Source organism: Mauremys mutica, chromosome 23 (genome assembly GCF_020497125.1).
Source record: "Mauremys mutica isolate MM-2020 ecotype Southern chromosome 23, ASM2049712v1, whole genome shotgun sequence".
NCBI lineage: Eukaryota > Metazoa > Chordata > Testudines > Geoemydidae > Mauremys > Mauremys mutica.
In genome coordinates this window covers 12,662,804-12,679,807 of record NC_059094.1, presented here as the reverse complement: position 1 = coordinate 12,679,807, position 17,004 = coordinate 12,662,804, and the positions used below count along the sequence as shown (strand labels likewise).

Here is a 17,004-nt window from a genome sequence, read left to right as displayed (position 1 = left end):
CAGCAGGGAGGAACCCATGCAGGGGCTGGAAGCCTGCAGGGCTGGGGGTGCTCATCCCCTGCACCCTGGAACTCAGCTTCACGGGGAGCGGGGATGTTTTAGAGCTGTAGCTCTAAACGACACCCTGCCTGCTTCATGCCCTTATTTCTGCCATTCCCATCCTTTTCCCCGAATCGGGAGCGTAATCAGAACAGAGGCTGCAGCAACAACTGTTCTCACATCATGGGGGAGTCGGGGTAGGTTTCCTCATCCCAGCTCCTATGGCATTGCCCCTGCAGCAAGCGCCTTTCGGTCAGGCTGGGGCAGAGAAGAGAGAAACTTTGCCCCTAGCACCGTGGCCCAGTCTGCCGCTCCAAACACCCCCTGCCGCTCCAGGCATGAATGGCAGTGTTAATATTCCATCCCTTTCCCCCACCTCTCTGGGGGAGCGGGGAACGGAATGGAAGCAACCAGTTCTCTCCTGGCTGCAAAGCGCAGCCCCGTCTTTGCGCTGCCAAGATAAGAGACTCTCTGCAAATTAAAATTTAAATCTCTCCAGTGCTAAAAGACTTATCTCTTTGGTACATCAGCTCAATACGTCTTCCTCAAAATAAAAAAAAATAAAAAAAGTTCTCCCAGGCCTTTGGTGGTAGAAAGTAGAATCTCTTTGTCCACACATAAAATGCATGAACGCCATGCTGATAAAAGGTAAACTGATACTGCCATACCAGAGCCTGGCATAACACAGGGTTCGGTATGTAGAGCTGCCCGGTTCTGGCATATAATTAGTCCATATTTTTAGTTCCTGGGCAATTCTCAACGGTAGCTGGGTCTATTAAACTTGATTCAGATGTGACAGCTTAAATTGTAAACAGCTGTGGGGAGTTTCATACTTAATTACCATATTTAAGTTTTTGCCATAAAGCATTCACGCTTCCATCAAAGATGGAAATAGCTCAGACATTCAAATGAGATCCTCTACTTTGTGAGGTTTAATTGGCAGAGATGGGTTTTGTGTGTTTTGATTTTTTTTCCCTTTTCAAAAGCCCTTGGCTCTTGGAACTTATTTCTCAATTAAACTTTTTTTCTCCGCTTTCCCCGAAGCCTGGAGGAGAGGGAAGTTCCGCGTCTTGGAAGCTGGATTTATTTTGCATGCGACTCGAAACACAAACTTATAAACTAGCAGCCGTCTAAAAAGTGCCTGATGTGCTACCGCATGTAAAATCTTCAATGAACTCATTCTTTCATGACCCCAGCATCCCACGTCGCTCCCTCACAACCCTAGCAAGCCTTGCTATAGCTCGAAGGGCTGGTCTGAGCGGGGGGCTTTGTACAGCTCTGTCCGTCTAGAAACAGACAGGTGAATGGGTGTGGCTGCAGTTACAGCAGTGTGTAGCTTGTTTCTGTAAACTCAGGAGAAATAAGCTACATTGAGGCCTGGGCTGCACTAGCGGGCGACGGGGGTTGAACTAAGAGACACAACTTCAGCTACGCGAATAGCGTAGCTGAAGTCGAAGTATCTTAGTTGGACTTACCTGGCTGTCCTCACGGTGGCGAGTCGACTGCCGCGGCTCCCCCGTCGACTCCGCTTACTCCTCCTGCCGAGGTGGAGTATGGGTGTCGATTCGGGGATCGATTTATCGCAGCTCGTCTAGATGCGATAAATCGATCCCCGATCCATCGAAGACTACCCACCAATCCGGCGGGTAGTGTAGACGTACCCTGAGACTCTTGCACTATCGAAGTGAAGCCACCCAAGGACAGTTACTACACTGTGTGGAAGTGGAGAAAGAAACCCGCTTAGTTACAGTGGTACAAAAAATGTGTGGCCTAGAGGGCCAAACTTGCTGCTGGCGCAAGTGGGTGTAACAGTCCCCTCCAGATAGGAGAGGCTCCCACTGACTTCGCTGGGAGCCTAAACTACCCTTTATGCCTTTTGAAAGCTTCCCTGTATCTCTCTGTGCTCATTAACATCCAGCTCTTACTGTGTCATTGAGAGCTGAAACTGATTGTGGGGGACACCAGCTTTCATTCCCCAACTATCTAGCGCTTTATCCTGTTACTTGAGATTGTTCCAACTTGAACAGGGAGGAGGGGAAGGAATTGGTGATGGGCTATAGCTCACTAACCTGCCACTGCGAATCCAGTCCTACATCTGTAGTGAAAGTCATTATGAGCCATTCAGCATCTTAACTGAAACGAGTGGGTGGCACTCAGTCCAGCCACCACCGTCACTTTTCTTGGCAGTCAGATGGCCCCTGAAAATTGCGGAGGGGTGTCCCATTCTTAGGGCACTCATCCAGGATTTGAAAGAACCAAGTTTGATTCCTTGCTCTGCCACAGGCTTCCTGTATGACCTTGTGCAAGTCACTTAGCTGCTCTTATTATTATTATCATATGGAGCTATACCTGTCTCCTAGAACTGGAAGGGACCTTGCAAGGTCATCGAGTCCAGTCCCCTGGCTTCACAGCAGGACCAAATACCCTCCCTGACAGATTTTTGCCCCAGATCCCTAAATGGCCCCCTCAAGGATTGAACTCACAACCCTGGGTTTAGCCGGCCAATGCTCAAACCACCAAGCTATCCCTCCCCCCTGTACCTCAGTTTCCCCCATCTGTACAGTGGGGCACTGCTCTGCCTCACAAGGGTGTGGTGAGGCGCTCAGATACTACTTGCATGCCCCCATCACTGTACTACTTGCATGCCCCCATCACTGTATCTTAGAGGATTAATAGTAGTCATCCCACCAGGTCGGGATTGAGGCACAGAGGAGGGGCCAATATGCAAGGCGCTCTGTGTGCATTAAGGCTAGAGGGGTCTTTAGCCTCCGGAGCTGTCAGCGTGACACCTTCCCTTGTCTCTGAAAATAATTGTTTTCTTAGGTGTAACACGCCTGCAGTCAACTCTGTTCAGCAGCGTCCTGTGGAGAGCAGAGAATCCTTGCTGCTATCAATGTTTGATTACTCTTTCTAAAGAGGTGTCAGAGTCCTGGCACCAGAGTACTCATAAGCTCCAGGTTCACATCCATCAGCAGAACCACCAAATGATGTAAATCTACGGGAGAAATTGCCTACTAATGCACTGTATAACTGTCTTTCAGGCCCAGGCAGTTACCTTAACTGTAGCTCAAGCATTCAAAGTAGCGTTTGAGTTCTGGCAAGCATCCAAGGAAGGTGAGTGTCTCTCTCTCCGTGTCTTGCCATATATCCAAGGAAATAATTTGGGTTTATTATCCTTTCAAGTGCTCTTTTAAAGTATGCACTGAAAAAAGTCGGGGGGCGGGGGGATCGAGGAGCGTTCTGGCTGCGCTGCTAACATAACTGCAGGTTTCTGGTGACTCTGACGGCAGGGTCTAGAGTCTGCAATCAGCGGCTGACACATCGTACGGAGTCCTGCTAGTTGTAAATTTGTCTCTGCCTGTTACTTTCACCGTAGGTGGGCACGTGAAATACAGAGTGCCTAACAAGCTGTAAAGTAACTAGATATTCTTTCCAAGTCAGCCTGACACCTGTGTCCCTCTCCCCCCCATGCCAGTGTGCAAAAGAGAATTTGATATTAAGGGGCTGGGGCTGTTCTTCGCCATCCCACCCAACAGGTGCTGAGCACCATCGCTCCCAGTGTAATAAAGCTGGGGTGCTCGCACATCTGGAAACCAAACCCGTGGGGCAGAATCTGTGCTGTGCCGCTGAGAAAGGGCACCTGGGATGACTGTGGGTCTGTGCCACCAGGATTCTAGGCTGCTATAGGGGCTGGTATATCCCTTGGCATGTAAATTGGAGTATTACTCTTCCCCGCTCTGCCCCCCCCAATAAATAAATATATAAAATCTATAGCTCTAAGCCCTACACTCCTCCAGGGCTGTTCAGGGCCACTTGTGTCAGCCCTACGCATCTCCTGCACTGGGGAAATACCCTCCCTCATAGATCCCTTCCACTTTCATCTCCTATGCCGCCCTTATTTGCCACCGGAGAGGCCACGTAGGGCCTGGAGAAGAGGGGGGAACTGGCCCCAAGTGTTTTGGGTGGTGCTGGGTCTTCTGGCGAGTGAGTGGAACACAAGCGTCTCCTGAGGATGCGACTCAGAAAACATTTGCCCCGAGTACGTGAAGCCCTGGACGCGGGTGGTCACAAAAGTTGGCTGGAAATGGAAATCCCAGCCTGGGGAAGAAAAATTGTGCCCTAATTTGTGACCAAAAAGTCAAATGCAAAACTTCTCACAGGGCAGGAATTTCCAGAAAAACTGCATTTTGGGAGAACCAGAATCTCAAGGCTCTTTGCCTAGAAGGCTTTTGTCAATTTCATTTTTTTCTGCTTGCCAGTGTGTCTTCTAGGTAGTCAGTCCAGGAGCCCTCAGTAAATCCCCTCCCCCTGGAAAATCAAACTTTTTGTGGTAAAACTTCAATTTTGGCAAAACAAATACTTTGACAGAAAATGCCCTGGTTGGAAACCTCCCAACCAGCTCTTATGATCACTACAGATCCCGTTTCTGTTAGTGAAATGCACTTCAGGAAATCCAATGCCTACAGATAAGTTTATGGAGGGGATGGTATCATGGGATAGCCTAATTTTGACAATTCATTGATCTTTGATTATTAGCGGGTAAATAGGCCCAGTGGTCTGTGATGGGATGTTAGGTGGGGTGGGATCTGAGTTACTACAGAGAATTCTTTCCTGGGTGCTGGCTGGTGAGTCTTGCCCACATGTTCAAGATTTAACTGATCGCCATATTTGGGGTCGGGAAGGAATTTTCCTCCGGGGCAGATTGGCAGAGGCCCTGGAGGTTTTTCGCCTTCCTCTGCAGCATGGGGCACGGGTCACTTGCTGGAGGATTCTCTGTACCTTGAGGTCTTTAAACCATGATTTGAAGACTTCAATAACTCAGACGTAGGTTAGGGGTTTGTTACAGGAGTGGGTGAGTGAGATTCTGTGGCCTGCGTTGTGCAGGAGGTCAGACTAGATCATAATGGTCCCTTCTGACCTTAAAGTCTATGAGACAATGAGAGAGTCGTTCTTGTTACAGAGAAAGAAAAGAGGGAAAAGTCCATCTCTGAGGGAGAAGGTGCAAGTGGCCCAAACTCAGAAGATCCTGCCTGCCTTAAAGCATGTAAGTGATGAACACCCTGTTAGCTTTCAGGGCTCTAAAGACCTCCGAGCAGCGACTGGGTTTTTTTCATCTGGATTTGACCGAGTCTCCCGGCAGAAATGTGGAGACTGGGGCCGAGCAAACAACTTTTGTGTCAGTGGCGTAGATTTGTTATTGGCCAACCACCTGTGAAGAGAGCCATCCTCAGTCATGGCTTCTACTGCCCCGCTTCTCTAAATGCCCTGGATACAGGCAGGCAGGGCTGCTCACTGGCTGGCAGAGAGTCCACTTAAAACACACCAAGAAACGTCAGGCCTGACCAGCCAGCTTGGTGCAGCGTTTACAGTCGCAGGCTCTCTCTGCATCTGTCTTCGGGGAGAATAGGAATACAATGCTAGGGTGTCCCCTCTCCATCTAGTCTCCCTCCTCTCTCCCTTCCCCCCCGGAAGTGACACACAATTGCTTCACCTGAAGGCTGCGGAAAATAGTAAATGCTGCTGCATTCTGGGCACGTGCCCTGAAGGCGGGAGCCATGACCAGGAAAGGAAGAAGTAGCTGAGACGCTGAAGAGAAGGAGGTCTCTGCATATTGCCTGTGTACAAGGAACAGAACGGAAGGGGTCAGAATCTATGGAGGTTGAGGATTTGTGGCTCAGTAGCATGGATCAGTAGTAAAAAAAGAATAGAGAGAGAATAATCCTGGCAGAACATTACAGGCTATGAGAGCAGACGTCCAGAGGAAGAGGGAGCGGCTGATGATAGCAGTGAGTAGAGACCAAGGAGGAGGAATTCCAGCTAGCTAGTGGTTTCTTATCAGTAGGTCCAGCTAAGTGCCTGATTATTAATGCAACTCTCAATGGACATGGGGGAGAACCCAGGGGCTAAAACAATTGTTGTTTTCCAGTACGATGCTTTGGAACCAGACGGGCAGCTGGTGAGAACGTCTTCGTTAGCCAGAGTCCATGGCCTGATTGTTGCCAATCCGTACTTTGTAAAAAGGGAGGCGCACTTCATTACATAGAGTGGCTGCTTCCTGCCAAGAAGAGATTTAACAAACAGGGAGGACTATGGAGTGATTCTGGGAGAGCGGATTATGTTGCTTTGTAATGGACTTCGGGGTGTCAAGGCTAGTGGGGTGGGGGGATGGGCAAAAGATGAGTTGTGGGACAAAACAATGACGTGGTGGAGGCTTGCAGACAAGTCTACAACCAAACGGACCATGATCACATCAGTGAGGGTGGGGGGAGAGGAGGGACGTGGCCAAATGAAAGGAGGGAAACTTCTTGGCAAGTAGACATGGTGATGGTCCAACTGTGCAGGAGGAAAAGTTTTTAAGTGATGGCAGAAAGTAAGAAGGCTAGAACGCCATGAGGGATACAAGCTGGCAAAGGAACAGGCAAAACAGTTGTGGTCGGCTTAATTGCATTGCAGAGGGCATGAAACTTTTCACACCCCTGAGTAATGTAATTAAGATGACACAACTCGGGTGTAGGCCAGCCCTGAGACTGCAAGCAGCCTGAATCTCTTGCTTGGAGAGGTGTGAACTGCCCCACGCATCTCAATGAGGTGTTAACTCTGAAACATAAAACGAGACGCTTGCCAGCTAGCAAACTGACTAACTTGAGCAGCAAACATTCAGTTAATGTGGCAGTTTAAGACAGGAAAAAAACAAACACCCACCTACCCTTTGCCTGGTTACCAAAACCTCCCCCAATAGTCCTATGATGCAAATGTACACTTGAATGACAGTGTGTGTGGTATTAAACTGAATGTAGTTATGGGCTGCAATAACATTAATATCAAAAGAACCTAGGGGACAATGTGCAGTCTGTGCTATTCCCACTTCATATTTAATGCCATGCTTAAACAAAGCCGCGGCAAGTCTTCCAGTCTGCTTTACCGCCTAATCCAGGGTGTCCTGCGGTAAAAATGAGGCTCCTGGCTTTTTTTTCCCCAGAGGGGCTTTGATAATGCAATGCTCAGCCCAGCAATCATTCTGTCCTGCTAGCGTAGCATAGATCAAGACGGTGGCGGCAGTGTGGTCCATTGGGCAAGGTTCTGTTCCCTGCCGTGTCACCCTGGGGAAATCACTTAACTCATCTGGGCCTCTTTCCCTTCCCGCTCTCTTGTCTACTTGGCGCATAAGATTTTACAGTCCCTGCCCAGAGGCTTGTACAGTGCCTAGCACTATCCTGGCCCTGATGTGGGAGGTTGGAGAAGGACTTTCTACCGGTTAACGTAAAGCAGATCCGTGGTGGCAGCCGAGCCCAGTAGGAAGTGTACATATCCCTCTTATTGGGGTGAGGAGGGTAGGGAAAGAGAACTGCAAAACTCTTCATTGTAGAAACTGGAGGGAAAGAATCCCTCTGTAACCTGTTTTTCCAGGTAACCTTTTTTGCTCTGTTCACACAGCAGTTGCCACGGGGAACCTGTTGGACTTCGGAGATGCTGCCAGATCTCCCCTGCCCGTCAGCACAAACGCCGCACACGTAGATGAGTTGGGTCCAAACTTCTCATCTGAGAATAACAACGTAGTCTGGGTAAGCGTACTGGGGGCGCTAGCTGTTCCTGCTGAAAAGAGGGAGGAATGTGATGCTGGGGGAAGGTGAAGCTTCATTTTCTGTTGGTCACGACATCCTCCATTGGGGCTGGGGGGTTGTCTTCATTCTGGGCCTACCTCGTAACCAAAGCCTTAGCAATTGGGAGGAGAACTTCCAGGCTACTCAGCCGTTCATGCTGGGATTTTCAAAGGTGTCCCATCAAGTTTGCTTCCAGTGGGGGCCTGGAGTTTGATTTGGGTGCCTAATTCCTCCTTTGGAAGACCTGGGATTTTCAGGAGAGCTTGTAAACTTGTTTCACAAACCCACATTTCAGATGCTTGGGCACTTCTCTATGTGCTTTGTCACATACTTGGATGTCTAGTCTTCAGACAGAGGCACCAGTCTGTAGCTGCTGAGCACGCTGATGTGGGTTACGCCCGTACTCTAGCCGTGCAATCTATTACTTGTCAAATCCTGGCTAGTCTGAGACCCACTATCTCAAACTACCTCCTCATCTCCCACTGCAGTAGTTGAAATCTGCTGAATTGTGGAGCAGTGATGGGGCCTCTTTAGCCAAGGGGCTTAGCTTCCAGAGACTGCCTGTCTGAACCCAAGCGTTCAGGCCAAATTAAGAGTATCACCTGTTCATCTCAACAGCTTTAATATCACAGTAAATCCTGGAGAGATCTTAGCCAACCTCCTCCTTTTGCATAACTCTCAATATAATCTTTCAATTAAAACAACCCCCCCGCCCCATCCCCCATTCAGTAATAGTCAAATACTGTTCATGGACATTCTCCAAAGAGGAGAGGTATGAAAAGGAAGCACACCAGCAGTTCTTCAAGAAACACTGCCCCGTAGCTCTTTACATATAATTTTCTCGTCACAAAGTTCCAGATGAAATAGGTCCTTTGCGGAAAGCATCCCGCTGAGCTGGGTCTGCTGTATCTGCTGCACTTTGCACCTTGTGAGCTTGAAATGGTGAATGCAATCAGCCAGCTTGGCCAGTCCTAAAATCTAAGGAGTGATCTGCTTTTCGTTCCCAGCGCTGGGGAAAGCGTCTGTATGCAAAGAGCGAACCGATGCTTCCAGCCAGAACAACATTTTTGTGTTGCGTTGAGGGAACAAAAGTAGGCTCTTGTGAGAAGCACATGCCGGAATCTCAGCATCTGAACTTGGAACAAAGTGGCTGCTCTCAGGGTGAAACTCACCCCTGCGCAGAGGGGACAGTGCAAGGATTAGGCTTGTTTTGAGGGCTTAAGCTGGGCATAGCCTTGGGCTGTCCCTCCCTGCAGCAGTGAATTTTTACCTAGCAGCAGTGGTGAGAAATTTAAAGCGGCAGTACACAGATAAAAAGGCAACCCCTTTCCCAACAAAATCCACTGCAGAAAATCATCAGGAGGCCTTGGAAAGGGATGAGGCAATAGCAGTGCCTGGCACTGTACAGCTTTCTGCGACCTGAAGTTAACTTGGTTGGGCGGGTGAGGGGGGTTGTGTGGATGCTTAATTTTGGAAGGCTTGGGATCAGGGAGGGCGATTCCACTGGGCTTTGGATCAGGCCTCACTGGTGCAGGGAGGGGATTGCTGCTGGTGGGGAGGGGGAGGAGAGACGCTGGAAATGGATGCGGGGGTGGGTGGAACAGAATCCCTCAAGCTGTGTTAGGTCCTTGCTCTTTGCAAAACACCTGCAGCATCTCAGCCCCTGATACCAGTGTTGCTGTAGGCCAGGGACGGGCAAACTTTTTGGCCTGAGGGCCGCATCGGGTTTCATAAATTGTGTGGAGGGCTGGTTAGGGGAGGGGGTCATGGCCTGGTCCCCACCTCCTATCTGCCCCCCCCCCGTGGACTCCTGCCCCATCCAACCCTCCCTCCCCCCCCCCCCGTTCCCTGATGGCCCCTCTGGGACCCCTGCCCCATACACATACACCCCCACTCCCTGTCCCCTGACTGTCCCCAGAACCCCTGCCGCCCCATTCAACCCCCCTCCTTCCTGACTGCCCCCCCCGGGGACTCCTGCCCCCATTCAACCCCCTATTTCCCCCCAACCACCATCCAACCCCCCCACCCCCTGACAACCACCCCGAACTCCTCTGCCCTCTATCCAACCCCCCGCCCCCTGCCCGTGCTGCCTGGAGCACCGGTGGCTGGCGGTGCTACAGCCGTGCTGCCTGGCTGGAGCCAGGCCATGCCGCCACTGCCACCACGCAGCTCAGAGACCGAGTCAGGCCGGGCTCTGCAGCTGCCCCGCCCCAGGAGTTCACGTCCCCGCTGCCCAGAGCATTGCGCCGGCGGTGGAGCAAGCGAGCTGAGGGTGAGGGTGAGGGGGAACAGTGGAGGAGGGGCCGGGGCGAGCCTCCTGGGCCAGGGGCTTGGGGGCCAGGCAGGATGGTCCCGCGGGCTGTAGCTCGCCCACCCCTGCTCTAGGCACTAGATGATGCTGTACCCACGCCAAAGGGAAGTTGAGCCAGCTCTTTAAATACACTTGCACACTAGCTTAGCAACTACCTCTCTTTTTCTCTCTCTCTCTCTCTCCCTTAATAAAGGAAATGGATGACGGGCTCGAGGAGGCATTTTCAAGGTAATTCTAATAACTCTTTACAAGTTTATGGCACTAGGGACCAACCCAAGAGACCTGACTACGACTAGTTTTAATGATGCTTCTAATCTAATCCGCTCCTGTGATCTGACCCGGGGAGCAACCCAACCAGTGCTTCAGCTCTTAATTGAAAGATAGACTTGGAGGCTGGCCAATAGTCAAAATATTTGACTAACCTTTTAAGGATGGAGATAGGTGTGTGTGATGGGGGAATCTAATTCCCCAAACATAGCATGGGGATAGTGTCTCCTCTTACTGGAAGGGATATGCTAATCCAGGGGTAGGCAACCTATGGCACATGTGCCAAAGGCGGCACATGAGCTGATTTTCAGTGGCACTCACACTTCCCGGGTCCTGGTGGGGGTGGGGGGGCCTCTGCATTTTTATTTCATTTTAAACGAAGCTTCTTAAACATTTTTAAAACCTTATTTCCATACAACAATAGTTTAGTTATGTATTATAGACTTATAGAAAGAGACCATCTAAAAACATTAAAATGTATGACTGGCACGCGGAACCTTAAATTCGAGTGAATAAATGAAGACTCGGCCCAGCACTTCGGAAAGGTTGCCGACCCCTGTGCTATTCGCTCAGCTGGCAGTGTCTAGTCCCCATGCTAGCAGGAGAGATCTTGGTCTCATCTTCTTGCACTTTTGACTTGCCGCTTTCCTGCTCCTCCCCCATGTTAGTGTAACACTAAAATAGTATTTACGCTGCCATTCCCCAGAGGAACTGCAAACATGTAACCAAGGGGTAAGACTCTCTAACTCAGATCTAGTTCATCACCTAACCAAGGGGTTATCTATGTTCGAATCCTTGTATTGCTGTAACAAACGCAACTTGGTTACAGAGCAAATCCCTGATATCTACCTATTTGAACCATACTTACAGTAGATAAGGTTAGTTCAGCTTATAGTGCAAAAAAAGTGAGTATACGAGGCTTAAGGTGGAAGGCTCGCTTTCCTTACCTCCGGTGTTCATTGTGGAAGGAGACGTTGCAAATCATTCCTAAATCATTAAAGGGATGCTGTCAACTTAAATCCTACTCCAACCCCGTTTCCTCACCTGTGTTACTAAAGAACATGTTGGACTACTTACAACTGAACTTTAATAATCAAATTTTACTAATCACTATCTCCAGTCCCCCCAGTATGGACATGGAATTGTCAGTTTCACTATACCTGTCACAATGGTTAGGCTGCAAATGCGGCAGGAGCACATTTATTAATCTGTTCCCAATGGCATTTAGCCAATCGTGAGAACTTCTTTCCGTTGGTCTTTCTTTTAAAAGCATCATTGTGGTTTTGGTTTGGCTTTTGTTGTGTTTTTGTTTGTTTTTTAAATATGTATAAAATATTTGGGGTCAAATTTGAGTTGGTAGTCTAAGATCTTTTATATAAACTCTAAATATCTTTTGTGCAAGGGAGAGTTGGCACTGAACTATTAGGCTTGTACGTATGAAATTTAGTAAGATAACTACAAAAAGGTGGGGCTTTAACTTTCATGAACATCTGGGATGAAAGATCCTGTTCAAAATGACCCTACAGGCAGACCACCATTACCACTTCAGATCTGAACACAGCCTCAAAATACTATTTTTTTTTCTGAAGAGTAAAATTTTAGAGCAGGCTTCTGAGAATCAGGGGTGCTGCTGTGAGCTGTTGGAATGATTGTGGATGGCAGTAAATTACGTACTGGCTGCTTGCTCAGGTATTCCTGGAATGGTGAAAATTTAGACATTTCTTTTGGTGAGGCTGCTTTGGTCAGTGCGTTCTTTTAATTGAGATAAGGTCCCTGCTAACAAGGCACCAGTCAGTGCTAGCTTAGGAGGAAGAAGACAGCATTTTGCCAGGCCTATAATGTAAAGGGAGCCCTCATCGCAAATGTAGACTGTCTTTAAGGTGAAACTCTGATCAGCCAGCAGAGAAGCAGGCATCAAGCTTCAGAGAGCTGCAAAGATCAGCTCTTTCCCTATTTAGGAGCATTTCTTTACAAGCTGTAGGAAGGATGTTGAAGTATGAAGCTCTGCATATAACAGCATAGATGTGGGAAGTATAGTGGCTATAAACACCTTCCTTGTGGATAAAGGTGATCAGCTGATCTTTCTTCTCAGACTTGCTCAGTCCAGAACTAACCCTCATGTCCTGGACACTGGCCTGACAGCTCAAGATATCCAGAGTGCGGAAACCCTCTCGCCTGTAGACTGGGACAAAATCGATTCGAATGCGGTGGAGAAAGATGACCTGTTTGGGTTCTGAAGAGCTCCTCCTCCACCGAACAGTTTGCAATAGAGTAACCACTAAAAATAAAAGGACTGAATGCGAACCCTTCTGGGTGAAGATCTGGAGGGATTTCTTGAAGGGTAGGTCTCACCATTCTTACAGATGCTGTTATCACCCCAACAACTGCTTAGACCAAAGCTTTAGACATTTAATCCATTTTTTTTAACCTTGCTTTTTATCTAAACAATGAGATGCTCTTGAATATATTTATTCACTAACCGTTACAGTTTACATATATCATGGAAGTTAATTTTGTATAGGATCCAGCAATGTAACGTGTACAGTCTTAGATGGCAATATACTGATGAAAGAGTATTCGGCAGAGCTTGCTGTCTTCTGAAAATGACTATCCAGCACCAAAGACTCTTTAGCATGTACATAATTTTTCTAAACTCCTGAACATATAATTGCAATTTTGTAAGCCCAACTGTTACTCATCCTTTGCTTTTAAAACAACTCCAGTTCTGCAGTTGTCTTCTTGCATTTCACCTTCTTGATCAACGGGGAGGGAGAGAACAACAGCTGATAGCAGTATTAAAATCAGAGGTAACAGGTTTTATTTTCCTCGTGAATGTCTGTGATAAAGCCCCATAGCTGTCAGCCATCAGTAATGGGGTGTCTGACACTTGGCTAGCTTTCAGGTTGGAGTTACCCAAAAGAGTCGGAGCTTTTCACTTTAAAAGCCGGAACTGAAAGTATGGCCCAAAATGTCAAAACAAGCTGGGTGTTCGTCTGTAGCCTCTCTTCTCACCCAGAAGCTACTGATCCAAAAACCATCGCAATATTGCAGGGCTGTATCTCACAACCAACTTCTCACGCTTTGTAATATTTTTGTCACTGTGGCGCTAAATCTGAAGACTTCAGTCGCACTGGTGGTCATAAAAGGGTTCTCTGGTAACACTTGGCTTTTGATTGTACATTGAAAATTGCAGGTTGGATTGAACCAGTTGCATAATAGGTTGATGCTTAAACCCTGGCTGCCTCTTACTGTGTACACCTCTAACTGGTCTCCGTACCAATCTCTCTGTAGTGGAGCCACTTAGTAGACTGAGGCAGAATTGGATTAAGTGAAACCAATATTTACCTGGATGTTCTTCCAAGAAAAAAAAAATCCCCTGTATGCTAGTTTGATGATTATCCTTCCAAGACCTACACCTCCTGAGAAGCTGAAAGAAAAATGCCACTCCTTAATCTCCTGTACTTCAAGATTTGAAAATAAATAATGGTGATATAAGGATTATGCTAATTAAAAGATTAAACTTAATGAGTGCACGGACACAGTGTTTGTGGCCTTGTGAGGAATATACTAATCTGTTTTATAGATTTGTAACTCAGTTCTGAAACACTATGTGGGGAATGAATTTGGCTTTTTATAAGTCTCCTAACGTACAAAGTAAAAATAAATAAATCTCTCAGGGGAGAGAAAATAATTGTATTAGGAAACAGCTGAATGACTCTTAACTTACAGACGATGCATTTTATAAAGGGTACTGTGATATGATAGGAGGGAGCTGTGAAGCTGACTCATCATGTCTCCTATAAAATCTTGATGCCCCTTTCGCCTGCAAAAGCAATCTTGCATCTTGTTTGGTCTCACCGGTGGCACTAATCTCTTGCAAATAGAGGAGTTGCACACTGAAGTTTTGTATATCTACTGTATGTCGATTGTATAAACAGCCCCCAGATTAAGCAAAGCTTGCTGTAGGCAAGCACCCTGCTCTCTGATTCCTTGGAGAGTTGTGATTTTTTTTTCTTCTCCTAAAAGAATTTTTTGTTGCATGAACCATGAGGATTCAGGTATACATTAATTTCTCTTTTTCTAGAGATCCTTGGAGTATATACTTAGATATAGTATTCTGCATATATGTACATAGTCTTCTTTGCTGTAAAAAATATCTGTACTAATAAAGTTCTTCCTTTTTGAGTACCAGTGATGGACGGCTTTAATGTGCAAACATGGTGGCAAGAAAAATTAGCTTTTCACTGCTTCTCACATGCAACACTTGCCTTCTCCCTCCCACATCTAATGGACAGTAAATGACCAGAAACTACCAGCGTATGTAACACTTGTAGAATGCATGTCTTGATCAGTCTCTTCATAGCGGCCTACCTGTGGAGGAGTGATTGCTGGAGTCGTCTTGTAATCAGCTGGCTAACTCTCTGACAAGCACATGCTTAAGTGATGTGCTTTGAGTCAGCCCCCAGGTCAGAATCATCAGTTCTTTCACATGCTGTGCTGGGCTTTTGGCAGGCCATGGAGTGGGAGGTGCTTGGGGGGTGGGTGACTGGGGAGGCAGAGAGGGGGGTGGGAAGAGGTGGGGCAAGGCTGCAGGGAAAGGGGCAGAGTGGGGCAGGGCCTCAGGGTGGGAAGCACCCCCACCAGGGAAAAATAAAAGTAAACGCCTGTGTACAATGAAATACACAAAGTAAAACTATTTTCCCATGTTTATTCGCCCCCCCACTTCACAACTTCTTGTCAACTGCTGCAAATGGACCATTTTCATTACCACTACAAAAAGTTTTTTTTTTCTCTCCTGCTGGTAATAGCTCACCTTAACTGATCACTCTCATTAGAGTTTCAGAGTAGCAGCCCTGTTAGTCTGTATCCGCAAAAAGAACAGGAGGTACTCCTGTTCTTTTGTCATTAGAGTGTGTATGGTAACACCCATTGTTTCATGTTCTCTGTGTATGTGTATATATCTTCCTACTGTATTTTCCACTGCATGCATCCAATGAAGTGGGCTGTAGCCCACGAAAGCTTATACTCAAATAAATGTGTTAGTCTCCAAGGTGCCACAAGTCCTCCTGTTCTTTTTGCAGATACAGACTAACACGGCTGCTACTCTGAAACCTCTAATTTGCAATAATTTCTTAGACCCTTCCATGAGAGGCGATAGCTAATTTTTACTGTTGCCTCTTCAAATCTGAATTGAAAAGACGCTTTTCTTAGCCCTGAAGTTTTTTGTTTATTCTACCTCACTTTTCTGCAAGCTTTGGAGGCAGTCTCCTGGGCTAACATTTAATCACTTAGCTAAAAATCGCCTCTTGAAGGGCAAATATAGAAATTCATTTTAGGATGTTGACAAATAGATTTAGTAAACCATGAGCAATGGAATGTTCTCGAAATGTAACCCTGAGCCAGTCTGGTACTGAATGCTGAGTGGATCGGAGTTTACAAAGATTCCTTTCATCAGTGTCAAACTAACAAAAATTCCATAAGTTCTCTCCCCCCCTCCGCTCCCCCAACTATTTAAATTGGCTGTTCCAGTCTAAGGATATGTCTCAAATTATGAATACTAAGTATCCTGTCTGGTCTTTCATGCATAACTGATAAAGGTGCCAAGGAACAAATTGATCTGTCAATTCTGATGTGACCTTTTGCGTGTCTGTGTAGAAATGTTACGAATCCGTTTTCCTTCAGCTGTGTAAAACTGTCTCCTTTGCTCCCATTTTTAAAACCATTTAGGAAGCCGAATGCATTGTGGGGAGCAGTTGTACTTCTCCCCCACCCCCACCCCTCCCTAGGTGAGTGTGTTGCACCGTTTAGCTAGTTGTCCTGCTGCAGATCTGGTGCGATACGCTCATGTCTCGCTATTACTATGAGAACGTCTGCCTGTGCTCGCCAGGTGGGCAGTCTGAGCTGCTGATTTGGTGGCTATTCTGTAATGGCTGGCTGAGCACATCTCTCTAAGCTAGGTGGCTTGTACTATAGCCACTGAATTCTAAGACACTAGTCGACAGAAGAGCTGGAGCAATTCCTCTCCTCCAGCGGATTCTAATTTCCATTTCCTAGAGTATGGGTCTCCCCCCACCCCCCTTCTGTCCTATTCACCCCCTCTTTCACTAGCCCCGAATAACGTTCTTAAGGCACTGTCATTGCTCTTCCACATAGATTACTCGTGCTAGCTTCTTTTAATGCATCCTAAGAGGTGGAAGCACAGAGGAAAGGCCAGCACCATGTGTCTGGCCAAGTCTCCAGCCCAGGCTGGGGTGATAGGTGTGTGTGTGTGTGGGGGGGTGTACATCTCCCCCACCAGAGCAGGAAAGGAAGGGGTTAATTCCCTGCAAGGAGGCTTTGTCTGCTGATTGGAACAAGAGTTTCCTCCTGGACTCTGCAGGGCAGGTATTTAAACCAGCAGGGGAGGCAAACAGGCTGAGGGAGTCCCTGAAGGAAGAGGAGGAGTGGAGCCAGGTGCTTGCCAGTGCCAGCCTGACAGCCAAGGGAGGAGAACTCCAGACCGGCCTGTTTTCTCTCTGCTCCAGCTGCTCTCAGATAAGATTTGACTCCTTATTTTCCTTTCAGGAGTGAAAGGAGCCTGTCAGGGCCTGGGCAGCAGAGACGCCTGGGGCTAGTTACAGAGAAACAGGTTGGAATCATAAAGGGGCAGTAACCCTGGACACCCTTTTTCCCGCCCCACCCCCAAATAAAATGGCTGATGCTCTATCTACACTTCACTTTTGTTGGTCAGGAGTGGGGGGCGGGGGAGGGGGAACCCACACCCTGACCAACCAAAGTTTTACTGAC

General features: G+C 47.6%; 1 protein-coding gene across 11 annotated transcripts in view; it reads left to right on the top strand.

Moving 5' to 3' along the window:
• Nucleotides 1-17,004, top strand: part of LDLRAP1 (low density lipoprotein receptor adaptor protein 1) — a 60,761-nt gene that overhangs the window by 25,567 nt on the left and 18,190 nt on the right. For 6 of the 11 annotated variants that reach the window (XM_044997564.1, XM_044997567.1, XM_044997570.1 and 3 more), the window contains exons 5-8: nucleotides 3,081-3,153; nucleotides 5,000-5,083; nucleotides 7,474-7,601; nucleotides 10,145-10,179. In XM_044997564.1, the coding sequence (XP_044853499.1) occupies nucleotides 3,081-3,153; nucleotides 5,000-5,083; nucleotides 7,474-7,601; nucleotides 10,145-10,179 (320 nt within the window). Of the gene's footprint in view, nucleotides 1-3,080; nucleotides 3,154-4,999; nucleotides 5,084-7,473; nucleotides 7,602-10,144; nucleotides 10,180-12,310; nucleotides 14,410-17,004 lie in introns of those variants that run through there. The other 5 variants (XR_006575042.1, XR_006575041.1, XM_044997569.1 and 2 more) reach the window with 4 other exon arrangements.